At 41.9% G+C, this 19,641-nt stretch overlaps 1 protein-coding gene across 4 annotated transcripts in view; it reads left to right on the top strand.

The window, feature by feature from the left end:
- The window catches only part of sh2b3 (SH2B adaptor protein 3), a 271,686-nt gene extending 252,283 nt beyond the window's left edge, over positions 1-19,403 (top strand). For all 4 annotated transcript variants that reach the window (XM_072494673.1, XM_072494567.1, XM_072494633.1 and 1 more), the window contains exon 8: positions 14,267-19,403. In XM_072494673.1, the coding sequence (XP_072350774.1) occupies positions 14,267-14,565 (299 nt within the window). In that variant the 3' untranslated portion in view covers positions 14,566-19,403. The remainder of the gene's footprint in view (positions 1-14,266) is intronic.
- The last annotated feature ends 238 nt before the right edge of the window (positions 19,404-19,641 follow it).

The following is a 19,641-nucleotide window of genomic DNA, read 5'->3' as shown; positions in this document are numbered from 1 at the left end:
GCACTGGTAATGTCCTCAAAAAATTCCACTAAATTAGTTAGGCACGACCTGCCCTTTATGAACCCATGCTGCGTCTGCCCAATGGGACAATTTCCATCCAGATGCCTCGTACCAATTTCCTGTACCAGCCTCCCCGAACAGGCGCCAGAATGTGGCGACTAGGGGCTTTTCACAGTAACTTCATTTGAAGCCTACTTGTAACAATAAGCGATTTTCATTTCATTTTCGCTATTTCTTCCTTGATGATAGATTCCAGCATCTTCCCTACTACCGAAGTTAAGCTTACTGGCCTATAATTACCCGCTTTCTGCCTAACTGCTTTTTTAAACAGTGGTGTCACATTTGCTAATTTCCAATCCGCCGGGACCAGCCCAGAGTCCAGTGAGTTTTGGTAAATTATCACTAGTGCATTTGTAATTTCCCTAGCCATCTCTTTTAGCACTCTGGGATGCATTCCATCAGGGCCAGGAGACTTATCTACCTTTAGCCCCATTAGCTTGCCCATCACTATCTCCTTAGTGATAACAATCCTCTCACGGTCCTCATCTGTCATAGCCTCATTTCCATCAGTCACTGGCATGTTATTTGTGTCTTCCACTGTGAAGACCGACCCAAAAAACCTGTTCAGTTCCTCAGTCATTTCCTCATCTCCCATTATTAAATCTCCATTCTCATCCTCTAAAGAACAATATTTACCTTAGCCGCTCTTTTTTGTTTTATATATTTGTAGAAACTTTTACTATCTTTTTATATTCTAAGCAAGTTTACTCTCATAATCTATCTTACTCTTCTTTATAGCTTTTTTAGTAGCTTTCTGTTGCCCCCTAAAGATTTCCCAGTCCTCTAGTCTCCCACTAATCTTTGCTACTTTGTATGCTTTTTCCTTCAATTTGATACTCTCCCTTATTTCCTTAGGTATCCATGGACGATTTTCCCTCTTTCTACCGTCCTTCCTTTTTGTTGGTATAAACCTTTGCTGAGCACTGTGAAAAATCGCTTGGAAGGTTCTCCACTGTTCCCCAACTGTTTCACCATAAAGTCTTTGCTCCCAGTCTACCTTAGGTAGTTCTTCTCTCATCCCATTGTAATCTCCTTTGTTTAAGTACAAAACACGAGTGTTTGATTTTACCTTCTCACCCTCCATCTGTATTTTAAATTCCACCATATTGTGATCGCTCCTTCCGAGAGGATCTCTAACTATGAGATCCTGAATCAATCCTGTCTCATTACACAGGACCAGATCTAGGACCGCTTGTTCCCTCGTAGGATCCATTACATACTGTTCTAGGAAACTATCGCGGATACATTCTATAAACTCCTCCTCAAGGCTGCCTTGACCGACCTGGTTAAACCAATCGACATGTAGATTAAAATCCCCCCTGATAACTGCTGTACCATTTCTACATGCATCAGTTACTTCTTTGTTTATTGCCTGCCCCACCATAATGTTACTATTTGGTGGCCTATAGACTACTCCTATCAGTGACTTTTTGCGCCTTACTATTCCTGATTTCCATCCAAATGGATTCAACCTTATCCTCCATAGCACCGATATCATCCCTTACTATTGCCCGGATGTCATCCTTAAATAACAGAGCTACACCACCTCCCTTACCATCCACTCTATCCTTCCGAATAGTTTGATACCCTCGCATATTTAACACCCAGTCGTGACCATCCTTTAACCATGTTTCAGTAATGGCCACTAAATCATAGTCATTCACGATGATTTGCGCCATCACCTCATTTACCTTATTCCGAATACTACGAGCATTCAGGTAAAGTACACTTATGTTGGCTTTTTTACCTCTGTTCTGAATCTTAACACCTCGATCAGTAATCTCTCCTAAGTTATATTTCCTCTTAACTTTTCTCCTAACTTTCCTTGTCGTTGAACGCATATCTTCATGTAACAACCTGCCGCGTCGCTTACCATTAATGTTTTCACTTCCCATTTTATTCTTTTTAGTATTCCTGGTCCTATTCACTGAGCTCCCCTCAGTCACTGTACCTTGTACTGTCGCCGTTTTTGATTTTTGACTCTGGCTTCTCTGCCTTACACTTTCCCCCTTACTGCCTTTTGTTTCTGTCCCTGTTTTACTACCTTCCAACTTCCTGCATCAGTTCCCATCCCCCTGCCACATTAGTTTAAACTCTCCCCAACAGCTCTAGCAAGGCCCCCCCCCCCCCAGGACATCGGTTCCAGTCCTGCCCAGGTGCAGACCGTCCGGTTTGTACTGGTCCCAACTCCCCCAGAACCGGTTCCAATGCCGGAATTTGAATCCCTCCCTCTTGCACCATCTCTTGAGCCACACATTCATCCTCTCTATCCTGACATTCCTACTCTGACTAGCTCGTGGCACTGGTAGCAATCCTGAGATTACTACCTTTGAGGTCCTACTTTTTAGTTTACTCCTAACTCCCTGAATTCAGCTTGTAGGACCTCATCCCGTTTTTTACCTATATTGTTGGTGCCTATGTGCACCATGACAGCTGGCTGTTCACCCCCCCTCCCCCAGAATGTCCTGCAGCCGCTCCGAGACATCCTTGACCCTTGCACCAGGGAGGTAACATACCATCCTGGGTTCTGGCACATCTGTGGGTTTTGGGGTGAGACCCACGCAGACACGGAGAGAACGTGCAAACTCCACATGGACTGTGACCCGGGGCCGGGATCGAACCCGGTCCTCGACGCCGTGAGGCAGCAGTGCTAACCACTGTGTCACTGTGCCGCCCTATTGAATTATTTCTAACTGACCTATATTGCCTAGCTAGTTCTTGCAGATTTGAAACGCTGAAGGACAAGCTAATCCATGATTGCATAGTTGTGGGTGGTCAGGTTGAAAATGTCTCAGACTTTCTGCAAACCACAGATGATCTTTCTTTGGATCAAGCGGTCCAGTATGCGAGGCAGGCTGAGCTCAGAGAATTTAATCGGGCTATAATTCAGCATGACTCCAAAACTTCATGTGCCTGTTGACTGGGTAGGCCCATGGGCAACAGCCTTGTCCATAAGAGAGCCCACAAAACCCGACAAAAGGGTGGGAATCTCCGTGCCGGCAGCCATTTTGAGATGCTTGCACAGTGGGGCAAAAGCCCAACATAGATGCCAGCACTGCCCAGTAGGGGGTGCGGAATGCTTCCAGTGCCATGGAACTGGACATTTCGAGCGTTTCTACAAATACAACTTTAATCAAAGTCGAAGGCAAGGAGGTATTTATGATCACGTTCCCTCCAAGAAATGGAAAGTTAAAAAAAAGTCAAGAGTTCCTGGGGGAAGTTGATAGTCTTAGTCTAGACTTTTACAGTTACAGTTCAAGACTTCGAAACTACTTTTAAAATTGATACTGAAGCTGTTTATATTAGCAAATGATCTTGATTGGCTTCAGCTAATGACCATTTATCAGACATTAAATTACAAGGTCCAGGAGGAAGAGACCTTCCAATCAAAGGCAAGATTATTGTTCCTCTTTGCTACATAGGGATTACAGATTGTTGAAGTCCTAGAGCATGTTTCACCTTTCCAGTTGATGAACACATCATATTAAGTTTCTGTTGTCTTTTTAGAGAAATTGGCAGTGTTTTTAGTGGCTGAGCATCATTCAGATCTTAATTTCATTGAACCTTCCTATCTGTCGTCTAGTCTATCTGCTGTTGTCCATGAAGAATCTTAAAGAGAGAATGTCTTGCCTGAGTCCAGGTCAGAGTCCATTAAGGATCATGCTGCTAAAAAGTTGGGAGCTTCCTGGGATGAAAATTAATTGCCACCCATACTTCAGTCCAAGCTGAAAGTTTTCTACGCTCCAGACCTGGAGGTCAGCACAGAAGTAGAGGCCAAAATCTTTAGCACTTCTGAAGCTGCGGAATCCTGTACAGTAATCTTGTCCCTGAGGTTATTGTCTACAGGAAATGTGTTCCTTTATTTAAGATGATGCTGTCTTGTTTCAATATTCTCAGAAATCCTTCCTATTGCCCATAGTACAGAGAGAAGTCTGGCTTTCTTATTACTGCCCACAGAAATTAGACAGTTTTCCAAATTATCACTGGGAAATCATCTCTTCTTTTCCTGACAGTCTTAGAGGAATTTGCTCATATTTTTCCTTTTGTCATTTAAGTTTATTGAAATCTCAGATCTTCAATAATCAATACAGCAGTGGATGGTATAACTGTGATAGTGCTCCCTGGAGCTGAAGGTCATTCCTATTCTAAAGTTCTTTACGAACTCAGGTCATTCCTATTCTAAAGTTCTTTCCAAAACTCAGTGTCCTGAGTTTTTCTCTTCCAGTCTCAGAGGGTCATAGGTTGATTCACTTCAGTCTTCTCTTTTGATTCAGTCTTGCTGAAGGATCTTTATGTCTTTGAAATTCAGTCATCCTGGAACCTTCCCCTCTGCTTCCTAGTAACACTGACAGCAGCGCTGCTAAAATGTTGTCCAATTCTGCAGATGATGATATCCCACCGAATGCAGAAGAAAACCCTTGTGTCTCCCAAGACGTCTTCTCTCAGGGCTGAGAATAATGTGGGAGACTGAATCTCCCCAGAACAGTGACTTGGGGAAGGGAAGAGTAGCAGTTGGAGTTGGCTAGAATCTCTCGTTGTAAAAAGGGAAGTACAGAAATACAATGTAAATATTTAAAATCTTAGTTTCGTATTGTTGAAAGTGTCACGACACGCTGAGCTAGTGCGCGGTCAATTCCAGCCCCACGTGCCTCGAAGTCACAAGAACAAGTGATTTAACCAATAATTCTTAGAAAAGTACCCAAGTCTTTCGGCCCTCGGCAGCCCAATAATTACAGTCACTAGGTTTGTAAATGTAAACACAATTACTGCTTATTTATAACAAGAACTTTAAAAAATAATAATAATCCTTATTGTCACAAGTAGGCATACATTAACACTGCTGTGAAGTTACTGTGAAAAGCCCCTAGTCGCCACATTCCAGCATCTGTCCGGGTATACAGAGGGAGAATTCAGAATGTCCAAATTACCTAACAGCACATGTTTTGGGACTTGTGCGAGGAAACCGGAGCACCCGGAGGAAACCCACGCAGGCACAGGGGGAACGTGCAGACTCCACACAGACAGTGACCCAAGCCGGGAATCGAACCTGGGACCCTGAAGCTGTAAAACAACAGTGCTAACCACTGTGCTACCGTGCAACTATAATATGCAGCAAATATAACTGGTTAACTATTACCTAATTCCTAATCCCCACTTTAACTTGCCCCAGGCACACACACAGGATTGGAAAGGGGTAAAAATCATAAGTAAAAGGAAAAGAGTTTTTTTCCAATTTTTTTTTTTTTAGCATACCTTCCTTTACAGCAAGCTTGCAAGTTATAGTCTCTGTTTGCAGCCAATAATGGGCATCTCTGTAGATTAATTTATTCAAGTTCCCTGTAGTTTAGAAATGTAGTACTCAAAAGCATTTCTGGAGAGGCACTTTACTTCTTTTAAAACTTTGCTTTCAGTTCATGCTTTGTATTCAAGCCTCTGTAGTTTCAGCAATATAACACTCACAAGCTTTCTGGAGAGAGAGATAGAACTCACAGCAGCTTTTCTGGAGAGAGTTAGCTGGATCTTACCTCTGTGTTGCATGAATCGAAAAACCGAAAAACTCCTTGGAACTCTGAAAAGCATTCCACTGGGATGGGATCGAATCACCACTTGGGACTCTGAAAAGCATTCCACTGGGATGGGATCGAATCACCACTTGGGACTTTGAAAAGCATTCCACTGGGATGGGATTGAATCACCACTTGGGACTCTGAAAAGCATTCCACTGGGATGGGATCGAATCACCACTTGGGACTCTGAAAAGCATTCCACTGGGATGGAATCGAATCACCACCTGTGACCGGACAGAGTACAGCCTTTTGGACCAATTAATTGGCCATCAGTTAATCAATCAAACCATGTCCCCCCTATCTCTCTCCCTAGTGTCGACAAGTCTGCAACTCCTGTTTAAAACAGCTCAGGCTAGCAGAATGATCCCACCAGTAACTTCTCGATTCTTCTGCTTGTCTTAAATCTCTGTAAGACACATGTCCATTAATCATCCGTGGATCAAAAATGTAACAACAAAATAAAAAAGGGAATGTGAGAGGTTAAAATCATGCCTAGGAGCAACATGCCTACTTGTAACCTGTTCAGATGTAGTACTAATAAACAAGTGCTAAGCAGATGGCACAGTATGCCTACAGTCTGTCTAAGAACTGAGTCCCATGTCTAGAGTTCGCAGAAACAAGGGCCAGGATCATGATATAGCACTGGAAGCCTTAGTGCTGAAGGTAGACACTAGGAGAGACACCAGGGTTCTGCTAGGGTACAAGGGGCCCTCAAAGACTACCCTCAGAAAGGATCAGTAGCAGGTGATCAGAGAGGTCAGTATCTGGACCCGAGGACCTGACAGGAGTGCTGCAAGAAGTTTGATGTCTTCAGAATGTTGGTCATAGTCAGTGAATGCATCTTCACATGACATCTTCTACCCGCCATCTTCTACCCGCCATTCCACCAGCCTCCCATTGCTCCACACACCATCCTCACATAATTCACCCTAGCATTCTGGAATCAAATCTATATCCAGATACTCCACCTCACTCCCACACCTAGCTCATGCTGCTTCCCTGTGGCTATTTAACTGTGGTGGACAGATTACCCATACATAATGCCACATAATCACTTGGATTGTTATGTGTCTTACAAGACAAGGTGACATTCAATAGAAAACAGCAGAGCAGAACAGGATTCCTGCATCTCTGGAGGAGCGGCTTTCCGTATTATAGGCCGATACCTTCGGGAATTGAGGAACGCACTATGTTCCTGTCTTGTGCCCCTTCACAACTCCTAGCTCATGTTATCTGGCATGAGGGGCAGGCCACAGGTGGTGTGACCATGACCTCTTATTTTCCACCTCCCCTAACCATTCCCTTCTGACAGACACCCATGCTTTGATTGACTTATGTCATTTGATATCATTCACCCAGGTTACATCTCTCTAGAAGTTTTGGTTTCCAATTGTAGTTTCAGTTTTTGTTGCTATAGAAACTGTGAGGATCAGTTTCCCTTTCCAGTTTCCTTTTCTAGCAAGGGTCTGTCTCAAAACAGGACAAGCTTTGACCACCAATTCCATCACAATATTCAATGACTACAAAATGATAACATAAAACATTGAAGATTGTGCTCATGAACACACATTCTGCTGTGGGGAAATTCTACTTCCACTTAATATTGTAGGTGCAAGTGTAAGTGAGTCAAAGCTGCCATGTAATTCCTGGTTGCTAGGTCACATGCGCATGGCACAGGGAAAATGAGAGATGGCTCATTTGGAGCCAGTTTGTAGAAGTTTTGTTTTTATGATCCTTTTATATATTCAGGGAAAATAACAGCATTACAACAAGCTTACCAACAATGAAATCACACATTTAAGCCACTAATAGCTTCAATTTTACACAGAGCATCCAATAGTTTCTGGGGCGGGATTCTCCGAGCCAAAATTGCATCGGCGCGGGTGAGGAGAATGGGCGTCAAACCCGAAATCCGGTCCGACGACGCTCCCGCGACCAGAAAATCGCACGCGATCTATGCAGCGCGGATCGGGGGCCATTGACAGAGGCCCCTGCGCAATTCTCTGACGTAAACTGGCCGAGTTCCCGACGGCGTGGTTCTAACCACGTTTTACTTGTCGGGAACGGCCAGTATCGGCTGGGGAGGTCTATCTTTTTGGTGCCGGTCCACGATGTGGGTCCACCATGTCGCGTAGGCCGGCCGATGCAGGCCGCCGCCATGTGCAGGCGCGGACCCCCGACCGGACGTGTGGGCCCGGTATCAGCAGCCGGAGCTGCGAGGACTATTGCGGGGCCCTGCTCGCCCCCTTCAGGTAGGAGAATCACTAAGACTCTGGCGTGGGGACATAGCCCCATTATTGGAGAATCCCACCCCTGGTGTGCAGTATTTGAAAGTAAATTATTTAAAACATTGAAATAATTATGTTGAAACTCATTTGTCCATTAAAAGTGTAGGATGAACGCTGCACTGAGAAAAGATTATTTAATAAGCTTAATCTGAATCGAGCATTGTCCATTAATCTAATACCCATGCACTTGAAATGTCTGCATTCAATAACCAGCTCAATCTGGCCTTTAACCTTATTGGGTGGGTTTTGCGACTTCTCAACCAAGGTACAAGCTGAATATCCATTCGCTGGTTAGAAAGATAGATGGGAAGATGCCAGGGAGCGGATGTTACAGCACAATGTTGAAGAATAATGAAGGGCAGCATGGTAGCACAGTGGTTAGCACAGTTGCTTCGCAGCACCATGGTCCCAGGTTTGATTCATAGTTTGGGGCACTGTCTGTGCGGAGTCTGCACGTTCTCCCCGTGTCTGCGTGGGTTTCCTCCGGGTGCTCCGGATTCCTCCCACAAGTCCTGAAAGACGACATGCTGTTGGGTGAACTGGGCATTCTAAATTTTCCCTCAGTGTAGCTGAACAGGCGCCGGAATGTGGCGACTAGGGGATTTTCACAGTAACTTCATTTCAGTGTTAATGTAAGCCAACTTGTGACACTAATACAGATTATTATTATTGATTATTAGAAGTGGTGCAGATCCCAGTTGCTGCATTATCTTGTTGCAAAAGGAACTCATAGCAGAAGGAGGCCATTAGGCCCATCGAGTCTGCACCGCCCCTTGGAAAGAGCACTCCACATAAGCCCACGCCTCCACCCTATCCCCGTAACCCAGTAACCCCACCTAACCTTTTGGACACAAAGGGGCAATTTTGGCACCTTTTGGACACTAAGGGCCAATCCACCTAACCTGCACTTCTTTGGACAGTGGGAGGAACCGGAGTACCCGGAGAAAGCCCACGCAGACACCGGAGAAAGTGCAAACTCCTGACAGACAGTTACTCGAGGTCGGAATTGAACCCGGATCCCTGGAGCTGTGAGGCAGCAGTGCTAACCACTGTGCCACCGTGTTACATCACCATCAAACACATCTTCCCTTCTCCGCATTCAGAAGGGACTATTCTCTCTGACACTCTGGTCCACTCTTCAGTGACCCCTGACACTCTGCCCCTCCCCAAACACACACAGGAGGTGTCCTTTCACCTCCTCCTTTCTCACAATCCAAGGTCCCAAACACTCCTTCCAGGCGAAGCAACGGTTTATTTGCCCTTCCTTCAACCGAAGGAACTGAAGTCCTAAGACAACGGACGTCGATATTTATTACTGCTGAATAAACAGAAAGTGCTGAAAAAGCTCAGCAGATCTGGTAAGATCTGTGGAGAGAGAAACGGTTGAAACATTTTGAGTCCAGTGTGACTCTCCTTCGGAACTGCTCCGAAGAAGACTCATATATTGGACTCGAAGCATTAACTTTTTAAGGTGTCTGGCTCCATTTGAACATTTCAAACCCCACTTAGCCCATTTCTTTGAAAGCTTTACCTGGAGCACAGGCATTCTGTCGCTGAGAGATAAATGTTTACATGTTGGAACATCTTCACATCTGGCATTTACTTTTCTGCCCTGACATTGTTTAGTTTTGTCTCTCAGTTGGCACAGAAAATATCTTGGTCTCATCAATAAAACCTTCCAAGATGGTAGTAATTCTGTTTGTTTCAATCAAACCTTGGAGAGGAGAGGTACACCCAGCCAACTAGGAAACCAATTCCGGGGTCTTCCCATCTCAGCTAGTGGTCAGTCAGGTCATGTGAAGAGGCTAGGAACATGGCTCCTTTTTCCCAGTTGGCCTGGATATGACCACAATCTAGCCAAGGTAAAGAGAAACTGCTTCCCATGGCTGAAAGATTGCTAACGAGCATGGCTATCCATCCAGTTTTAAACCGGACAGTCCAGTTTTATGCTGGTCCACTATCCATGTCGGATTCCTTTATGTCTGGTATGATGCGGCTTCCACTTACCACAGCCAAGTAGTGGCAGGGGCATCTGCTTGTTCCTTTGCCAGCCTTCAGCAACCTGAAACCAAAAGCTTCTTCCTGACTCTTGCATTCAGAGGTCAAAGATCTTGTGAGTGCTGAAGACAGACTCAATGGACCAAAGGTTGTGCTGCATTATTCCTCAATTGTTTTTGTAAAAATTCATTTACGGAATGTGACCGTTACTGGTTAGGCCAGCATTTTATTGCTTATCCCTAGTTACCCTTCAGAAGGTAATGATGAGCTCCTTTCTTGAACCGCTGCAGTCCTGAGGTGCAGGTACACCCACTGTGCTGTTACGGAGGGAGTTCCAGGATTTTGAGCCAGTGACAGCGAAGGAACAGCGACATATTTCCAAGTCAGGGTGGTGAGTGACTTGGAGGGGAACCGCCAGGTGGTGATGTTCCCATGTCTCTGCTGCTCTTGTCCTTCTAGATGGTAGCGGTTGTAGATTTGAAAGGTGCTGTCTAAGAAACCTTGGTGAGTTCCTGTAGTGCATCTTGTAGATGTAGAGAGTACACAGGGCGGCCACGGTTCGTCGGTGGTGGAGGAAGTAAATGTTTGTACAAGGGGGAGCAATCAGGTGGACTGCTTAGTTCTGAATGGTGTCAAGCTTTTTGACTGTTTTTGGAGCTGCACTCATCCAGGCAAGTGCTGGGTGTTCGATTACATTCCTACCTTGTGCCTTGTTGATGGTGGACAGGGAACCAGGAGGTGAGTTACTTGCTGCAGGATTCCTAGGCTTTGACCTGCTCTGGTTGCCGCAGTATTTATATGGCTAGTCATGTTCCATTCCTGGTCAATAGTAACCCCCAGGATGTTGATATGATGTGTGATAGAGGCAACATCAAAGAGGAAGACAAATTAATAATAATGGGTCGGAGAAGATGTTTTATGTAAGCAAAATCCATATTTTATGTTTAACAGTTTCTTTTAGTACAAGTGCTGCACTCCAAACTCAAAACAAGATGCCCCATAAATTGACCTGGAAGAGAGTGAAAGTGAAAATAATGATTAAAAAATTGACTGTGTTTTAATCTTTCCGAAAGGCAGTATTGTAACTTGTTAAATAATGTAATTGTGGGTTTAGCAGCATCATGAATTATTCTTGAAGTCTTTTGTGGGGCTCCTCATGTTTTGAGCTCCGGGCAGCATGGTGGCTCAGTGGGTTAGCCCTGCTGCCTCACGGCGCCGAGGTCCCAGGTTTGATCCCGGCTCTGGGTCACTGTCCGTGTGGAGTTTGCACATTCTCCCCGCATTTGCGTGGGTTTCACCCCCACAACCCGAAGATGTGCAGGGTAGGTGGATTGGCCACGCTAAATTGCCCCTTAATTGGAAAAAACAAATTGGGTACTCTAAATTTATTTTAAATATATATATATATTTTGAGCTCCTCTGATGTCTCCGCTTCGTCAACTTGTTGGCTTCACTTGTACTGACAAGTTCCTCAGACCGAAGGGCCTGTACTGCGCTGTTATGTTCTATGTTCTGAAGGCAGACTTGCAAGCAAAGGTCATCAGGGTTAGAAATTACACGCTTTGGTGTGAATTTAACTATTTTCCTTGTCCTCATTTCCTGCTGGATTGCCACCATCTTATTGTTGGTTTACCCACAGGACGAAACTATCCGATCAGAAACAAGATTTGCATTGCAAGCCTATTTGCACATAACAGTGGAAAAACCCTTCTTTGCCAATCCCTGTCTGTGCGGATACATCAAGTGAGTTGTGGGGATTGTTTTTCATTTGCATTTGCATCATGCCAGCAGTTCTGAATGCCCAATGAAATTCTTTCACTTGAATTTACTGCCATTCATACTGTAGTTGAAGAAAATATTTCTGAAATAAAAGTAAAAACAAGATGAAGAAAGAAGAGGCATAGAGAAAAATTGTATTCTCCTTTGTAGTTCCTGGGGTTGAAACCTGTAATTCTTTAAAAACAATTGCTGAAATATGTTTGCATTTGGAATTAGTTCACACTGGTTGAATTAGAACTGAGAGAGAATTAGAAAGCTGTTTCCTCACTGCTCATCAACCGTATAAAATGAGACAGTGTGTGTGTGGACTTGCCTTGTTCACACACAGGGGACTGTAACATTCCACATAATGTGTCTGAGTAATATTGTTCGGAAAAAAAGACCGATCGCTGATTTCTCGGAAATCAAAAGGACAGTATTTTAAATACCAGTGACATCACATATCCTGTCAAACCATCTAAAGTCTTTTGTCAATGGGTAGGAATGTACAACACTTGATAGCAAATTGTCATTAATGCAATGTGGCAAAATTGCTTCCCAACACTTGCACTCGCCCTTGATCATGGTGTTTTGGAAAACGGTTTAGTAGGCCATGATAAAGTATCCTTTGGCACATCAGGGTCATGTGTGCCATAAACCAGTACATGCTTCCTCATACAAAAGCAAACTATTGCAGATGCTGCAAATCTGAAACAAAAACGGAAAATACTGCTAATAGCAGCAACTGCGAAGAGAGGAGCAGAATTGAAGTTTCATCAGGACTGGATAAAATTATAAATGTAATAAGTTTTAAATAAGTGCGGGAAACATGGGCGGAAGGAACAAATGAGAAGGTCTGCACTAGGGTGGAAGGCAGGAGTGATTAAAAGAGAAAAATAATTATGGCAAAAGGAGCTGATAATGTGACAATTTAAAAATAGCAAAGATGGGTCTGGAGGAGCTGAAATTGATGAAATAATAATAATCTTTATTGTCACAAGTCGGCTTACATTAACACTGCGATGAAGCTACTGTGAAAATCCCATAGTGGCCACATTCCGGCACCTGTTTGGGTACACAAAGGGAGAATTCAGAATGTCCAATTCACCTAACAAGCACGTCTTTCAGTTTGAGACACACTTGGAAGTTAAATAGTTATCTGGAAGTGCTAATGTTGGTTTTGTACTAGTGAGTTGTGGAGATCCTGGAACTCGCTATTGTAAATGGTGGAGTTAACATAACAAAAGTAAAACTAAACTTCCCAGGGTTGGCAAAGTAGAAACTGCCTGGGCATTATCGCTGCATTGATACAGAAGCAAAATACTGTGGATGCTTGAAATCTGACATAAAAACCTGCCGAGTATTTCCTGCAATTTCTGTTTTTATTACTGCTGCATTTTTTGTTTATGTCGGGCTACATTCCAGTGCAGAAATATCCTTGGCACAATTTACAGAAATATATCCGTTGTTTATTCTGCTCTCGAGTGTGTAGCTACTTGCACAATTCAGGCTTGAAATGATATGGAGCTGGATGTAGGAGTCATAAGTCGGAATTTGCAACTAGTTGCCATGTTTAATTAACCAGACTCTTAATTTTTATATCACAACACAACTGTGACTGCTACTGTAGCTTCTAATATCTTAGCTCACAAAATCACATCTGTAAAAACACAGAGTGAATGCACATCATATTTTAATGTCTATCTGAAGCCAATTATTACCCTCTATCCTGAAGTAAGTTTAACAAAAATGATTTGATCTTTTAGTCACCTTCATTTACTAAAGAAGCTTTGCTTGTAAATGTGTCACCAGTTCACACTGCGGCAGTTATTTTCAGTTTAGCTTTCTCTTGAAGTTGCGATCATTCTGTACCACAGACATACAAAATGATAAATCTTGCATTTATTTTCTACAACCATTATTTCTGCTTGCCTTGAGATAAAGAGCATTATTTTACAGCATAATTTTGCTAGCACTGCTCGACATCTTAAACTTAAGTGGTTTCACTTCCTCTTATTTATAGCAGAAAGTACTTAGCTGCTTTTTAAAAACAAATTTAGAGTACCCAATTCCTTTTTTCCAATTAAGGAGAAATTTAGCATGGCCAATCTACATACGCTGCACATCTTTTTGAATTATGGAGGTGAGACCAACACAGACAGGGGAAGAATATACAAACTCCACACGGACAGTGACCCAGGGCCAGGATGGAACCCGCGTTCTCGGTGCCATGAGACAGCAGTGCTAACCACTGCACCACCTTGCTGCTCCTAGTACTCAGCTGCTTTTGACGTGGTGAGGAACTGTCAATCATAGCAAGAGTGTTTATAAACACTGTGGTTTGGCGCTGGGGATGCTGTATTCTCCACCCATTCAGGAATCCCGATCACGGTGTCAGAAAATGGAGAAACCCCCCCCCACCCACCCACCCAAGATCTTTCTGTCTGCCTCACCATTATCATGCATTGAAATGTTGAAAGGTGCTGTGTTTGCATGATAGGTACAAACCAAACCCAATGCAGAATGTTAAGTCATTTCAAATGTAAGTTTTGCCAGAAGTGGTTTTAAGATTCTCCTTTTGTTTTATTTCCAAAGGATCTCAATCTCCAACCAATGCATCAGTGTTGCCGTTTTCTGTCCATCGTTGGAATTCAGAACCCAGTCTTGCTCACTTAGGTCCTTCCAGCTGCAACATATCGGAAACTCTTTTTTCCAGGCCAGCAGCAGAACAGGTATTCCACACGGTGCCCCCGCCTGAGGAATCTATTGCTGGCCTGCAGCGAAGTGGCTCAGAGGTTGTGCCAACAAGGCGCCAACGAGACTCAGACTATGAAATGGAATCAGCTGCCAGAGGTCATTCACGGGCCATTGACAATCAGTATATGTTTCTTTGATCCGATGCAAAAGACAAGCAGGTGTACACTTGTGAAAGTGTACCAGGATTAAAATTATTTCAACACTGAAACATTTTCAGGTTTCCTTAAAAAAACTGAATGTATTTCTGTTTCAAAGTGGGGCAGGAGGTAGGGGTGGGAAACCTTCACAGCAAATGTACGTTTGCTCTGAAATGGATCTCTTCTACTATTAGGCCTGTTAAAGGGCCTGTTTACAGCATTTAGTTGTATAGCTTTGTTTTTGATTTCCCTTCAAAATTAGATGGGGGAAATGGTCATTGACAATTTACAAAAGGCTTTTTTTCTTTACTTTCATTTCGCATGTGTAAAAATTGTATATGAATTGAACATAATGTTTAAGCATATTTCTTTATATATCTGTTTATTTGCATTAACATTTGTAAAATGATTCTATGAAATACTTTAACTTAATTGCTTAAATACAGTAATGCACCATGATTTTAAAATAGTCATTATTGCTTGCTGCATTTAAAAACAAGTTTGCAACCATTTTCTGGGTTTCCGAGTCCCAGTTAAAGTAGATTTCAGTATTTAGTTCTTCATTTTTTTTCTGTGATTTTTGCTTCCTCACTTAAAAGCTTAACTGACAGTTCAGGTATGTGATTTAGTAACTCCAGTATTTAAGCAGGAATGTGAACACTAAGGTGATCTAATTTTGGGAATTTACTGAAAATTACAGGGTACGACCTGATGTTGTCTTCTCCATTGTGGAAGTTGCAGGCCATTTCCCCATTGTTGGATTAGGTACAGAGTTTGGGGCACAATTAGGTGAGCAAATCTCCAGCATTGGTGCTCCCAGTAGATCTTATACGGGCAAGAACATTATGCCAATAAAATCAAATGTCGGTACATGCCTCTTTAAGGCAGGAAGTGTAAAAAGTGATGGATTTACACGGAGGTTAGATTGCAAACAAGAAGTCTGGCTTACTGAGGCAAAATGCTGCAGATGCTGGAAATACTCATTAGGTCTGGCACCACCTGTGGAGAAAGGAAGAGTGAACTGTTTAGAACAGAAAGTCTGACTTTGTTTGCATAGTCAAGTCAATTAAGAATGTGTATTTATTGTGGAATTGATATATAGGTTGAGAGAGGTCATCTGAAGTCTGGTAAATAAGAGCTAAGCAGAGGAACTTAAAAGTGTTCCTTTAATTGTCAGAACCATGGTTTCAAAATGTTTAATTTGCCCCACCTTGGAGCGTTTCCATTGTTTATAGTTATAGACCTGATCTATCTGCCTATCATCAAATTGCTTATCAGTGCCTCTGAAATTACTCCTCGTTATCTTAAAGATATATTAAGTTACACACTGCTGTTACAGACAGCAGCAGCAGAATTATACGTTTTGCATTCGATGGTCTAATCTTGTCCTTTTAGAACAATGTGTTTTTTCATCTACTTTGGGCAGTACCATGCTAGTGCGTATCTATTAGTATATATTTAAAAGCATAAATAGTTCATCAAATGTTATGCTTCAGTTTAAACAACAGCATAAACCAACTGCCTTGCTCAGTCTTACTGGCAGAATGTTCATTCACTTTATTAAAATGAATGCCAATCTGTTCTCAAGCTGATACTTCAAGGTGACGCCTTAACCAGCTAGTGCTTTTTTGTGAAACTTCAATCATGCTATTGATCTTTTTGAGTCAGTCAAAAGGCCTGCTTTGATACTTGATGATGCCTGTGGTCTGTGTAGAATTTTGCAGGTAGCTAGAGACCACTGGATTAAAAATGGTGACGAACTCGGGGATATGACAATCCATAGTTTTGAACCAAATTTGCGATTGAACCAAACATTTTTGCAAAATAGCATTTAATTTTAATCACATGTTTTGCATTCAATCTTATGAGCTAACTAACAAAGCCAAGCAAGTGCAATTTATGAATGGTATTTGTCAACCTGGACTACCTTAAATGCACTTGTTTATTGACTGTATTGATATTCTATTTTGAGCATTTCAGGCAGTCACAGTTCAAGTATATATACACACACACACAGTTTCAACAAATTGGGGGAAAATCTAACTGACCGAAGGTGGCTTCAGTATATTTGGGAGGGGAAGACTTGACCAAGATTCCTGCTCCTGATCACTATCATTGCTTTTCCTTCTCTTCTGGAAACAGCTCATGAACATGAGGGAAGGGTGAGCTACGAGGTTCTCCCAAAGCTGTCAACATCCATGCAGGTATTGGCTAGGGTTGTGTGGTCAATGACAAAGGAATGGTGATCAGGATAGACCTTGGGAAAAAAAAAAGCTGCTCTCAAAATTTTAACATGCTGTATCTGTTTCAATTTGTCACTTCCTGCAGGGGCTATGTTAGGTCGGTCTATAACAAACAAAAAGCATGGGAGACTGATGGATCAATCAGATTGAAGAATTCTCACAGACAGCGAGGCAGGAAATAAAAAATTGCATTTAAGTTATCATACAAAAGTGAAATAAAAAATGAAATATAACACCGGATTATGGGAGAAATTTAAATAAGAGAACACAAACTCTAAAAATTCCAGCCGTTGGGATTCTCTTTTCCTGCTGGCAGTGCACCTCCGCCTGCGGGTTTCCTGGCGACATGAGGTGGCTTCAATGGAAAATCCTATTGACAAGTGGCGGGAAGAGAGAATCCCGCCGCCAGTGAACGGTGTGCCGAGAAACCCGCGGCTGAGGGACCAGAGAATCCGGTCCTACATTTAAAACAGATTTGCCAACATTTACCTTTTCTGAAGGAATGAGTCCACAGTAATCATCACTTAGTACACTGTATAAAAACTCAGCTACTCCTGATTGTAAAAACTGATCAAAAGCCTTGCTGAAAAAGAATACAAGAGAATCGGTCTGCCATGTCAAATCAATAATTCTTAATTTCTTCCATTGGTGAAGACTGCAATCGCCCCCGGTGGAGAAGCAAGGTATCTCTGATTTCCATGTCTAACCGTGTATATGCAGACTTTAGTTCGTGCTGGTAGTTTCACTCAATAATAACAAATTTGTCACAAGCATTTTGCCATAGGTGAGAATTTGACGAGGAAAAAAATTAATGCGATTGACACACTGTTTTTTATACTCAAATTGGCTATCAATTTGTAGCAAGCGAAATATCCCATGAATTATGATTCACGTTGTTAGGCAATTGAAAATGAATTGAAATGAAAATCACACTGTCACAAGTGGGCTTCAAATGAAGTTAGTGAAAAGCCCCTAGTCGCCACATTCCGGCACCTGTTCGGGGAGGCTGGTACGGGAATTGAACCGTGCTGCTGGCCTGCCTTCAAAGCCAGCTCTTTAGCCCTGTGCTAAACAGACAGCATCTCACCTACAACCTCCTCTGGGCTTTCATGAAGTTGTTGAATTTCCACCTTAACTGACAATTAAACTCACCAAAGAAGTAATGAATAGCACAATTACCATTTCAGTTGTGATAATTGTTAACAGTAAATAGGTAACCAATCCCTATGGTCCAGACAGTGTATCATTCCTCCAGCTTGAGTTAATTGTTCTAGGTGATTTTTAAATTGTGACAATTTTTTAAACTTTCATTTGTTCCCCCACCCCACCCTCTCCAATGTACATATTTTACATATTGACAAGGCTTAAATCAATAGCAACATGAAATAAGCAAATTTCAATTAGGTTGAACACACCAAGCATTTTTATTGGCTTATTTACTTTGCTTGCCTTGGATAAGTAAGCGTTATAGAAAATAGATTTGTGTTTGACACTGCATAGTAATTGTAGAATTTAATAGTAGGTTCACAAAACACTATTTCTTTCTGAAAATCTATCTTGCATTTTGTATGAAATTCAGTCCCAGAGAACTACAAGCTCCTGCTGACCACCTACATTTCCAACCATTGCACAAAATTGACCTAAGTTAAATTTCAGTAGCACCATAGATTTGGTTCCCTGTACATAGAAATGAAACATTGAGATAAAATGCTATCATAAAAGTATTTGGAATATTCCTAGACATTTAATGTAAAGAATGTATTCCTACAGCACATTTTAAAGATAATTTGATAAGAATTGATTATTTGAATTCATAAATATTTATTTACAATCATGTAATTTATTTACAATCATGTAATTTACCATTCAACAATTTGGCCTGCTCAAGGGCAACTAATGATAGGCAATAAATATTGGCCTTGTTGGCAATATTCACATCCCATCAAGGAATTTAAAAAAATACAATCTCTGGAATGAAAAGGATTGGAATAGAACACCCTAATTAGATTTTTTAAAATGTAAATCAATAACCAAAGACCATAATTCATGATTTACATATATAATTGAAATCTTTGTATTTAAGGTGGTTTGACATTAAGGGATTTATATTATGAAGATGCATGTTCCAGACCTCACTCGATTGATTACGCTCAAGATTACATTTACCTGGAACAGCGATAGTACAGAAGCGCTCATCTCTGTGGCCATTCAGTATTAACAAATCAATGTTCAGCTTGTCCATTAGAAGACAGATGTGCTGTACCTTACCAGTAAAATAACGTTCCCATGTAGTGTTATTTGGTAATTCTCTACCTAGTAAATTCTACTGGAAGTGTAACATAATGGAGTTGAATTAATCTGCATTTGGAGATGTAGAGGATTCTTGGCTGCTAGGGTATTAAATGCTTGGTTGTTATCTTCATAGAAACTGCAGTTCACTTTTCCCCAGTACTTCCTTCTTTCACGTACTCTGCAAAAAAGTTAATGTTCTTCAAACTAATATCTATTTGTACTGTAGTAACTTATTGTACATTGTCACATTTTGCGAAGGTAACCATTTGCAGAAATTAATAAAAGTCTTATTTTTCTTTGTTACTGGAGTAGTAATGTGAGTACTTAACAGGTCACAGAGACAGATTTTTATTTGGTTGTATAGCAATTAGTCAAATATTTGTTAATGTAAACAAATCAATGCAATCAGTGATGAGTTCTGGTGCAACAGTAATACAGACTGTTGCTCAGTAATCTGTACAAACAGTAAGGCTTTGGCATGGAGATGCAGCACAAATGAGAAATTAACAGTGGCCAGAAGAATATTCCTTCTCTTTAAATA

Source organism: Scyliorhinus torazame, chromosome 1 (assembly GCF_047496885.1).
Source record: "Scyliorhinus torazame isolate Kashiwa2021f chromosome 1, sScyTor2.1, whole genome shotgun sequence".
In the NCBI taxonomy this organism is placed as follows: domain Eukaryota; kingdom Metazoa; phylum Chordata; class Chondrichthyes; order Carcharhiniformes; family Scyliorhinidae; genus Scyliorhinus; species Scyliorhinus torazame.
The sequence above is the reverse complement of the archived record's forward strand: the minus strand, read 5'-3'. Positions and strand labels throughout refer to the sequence as shown.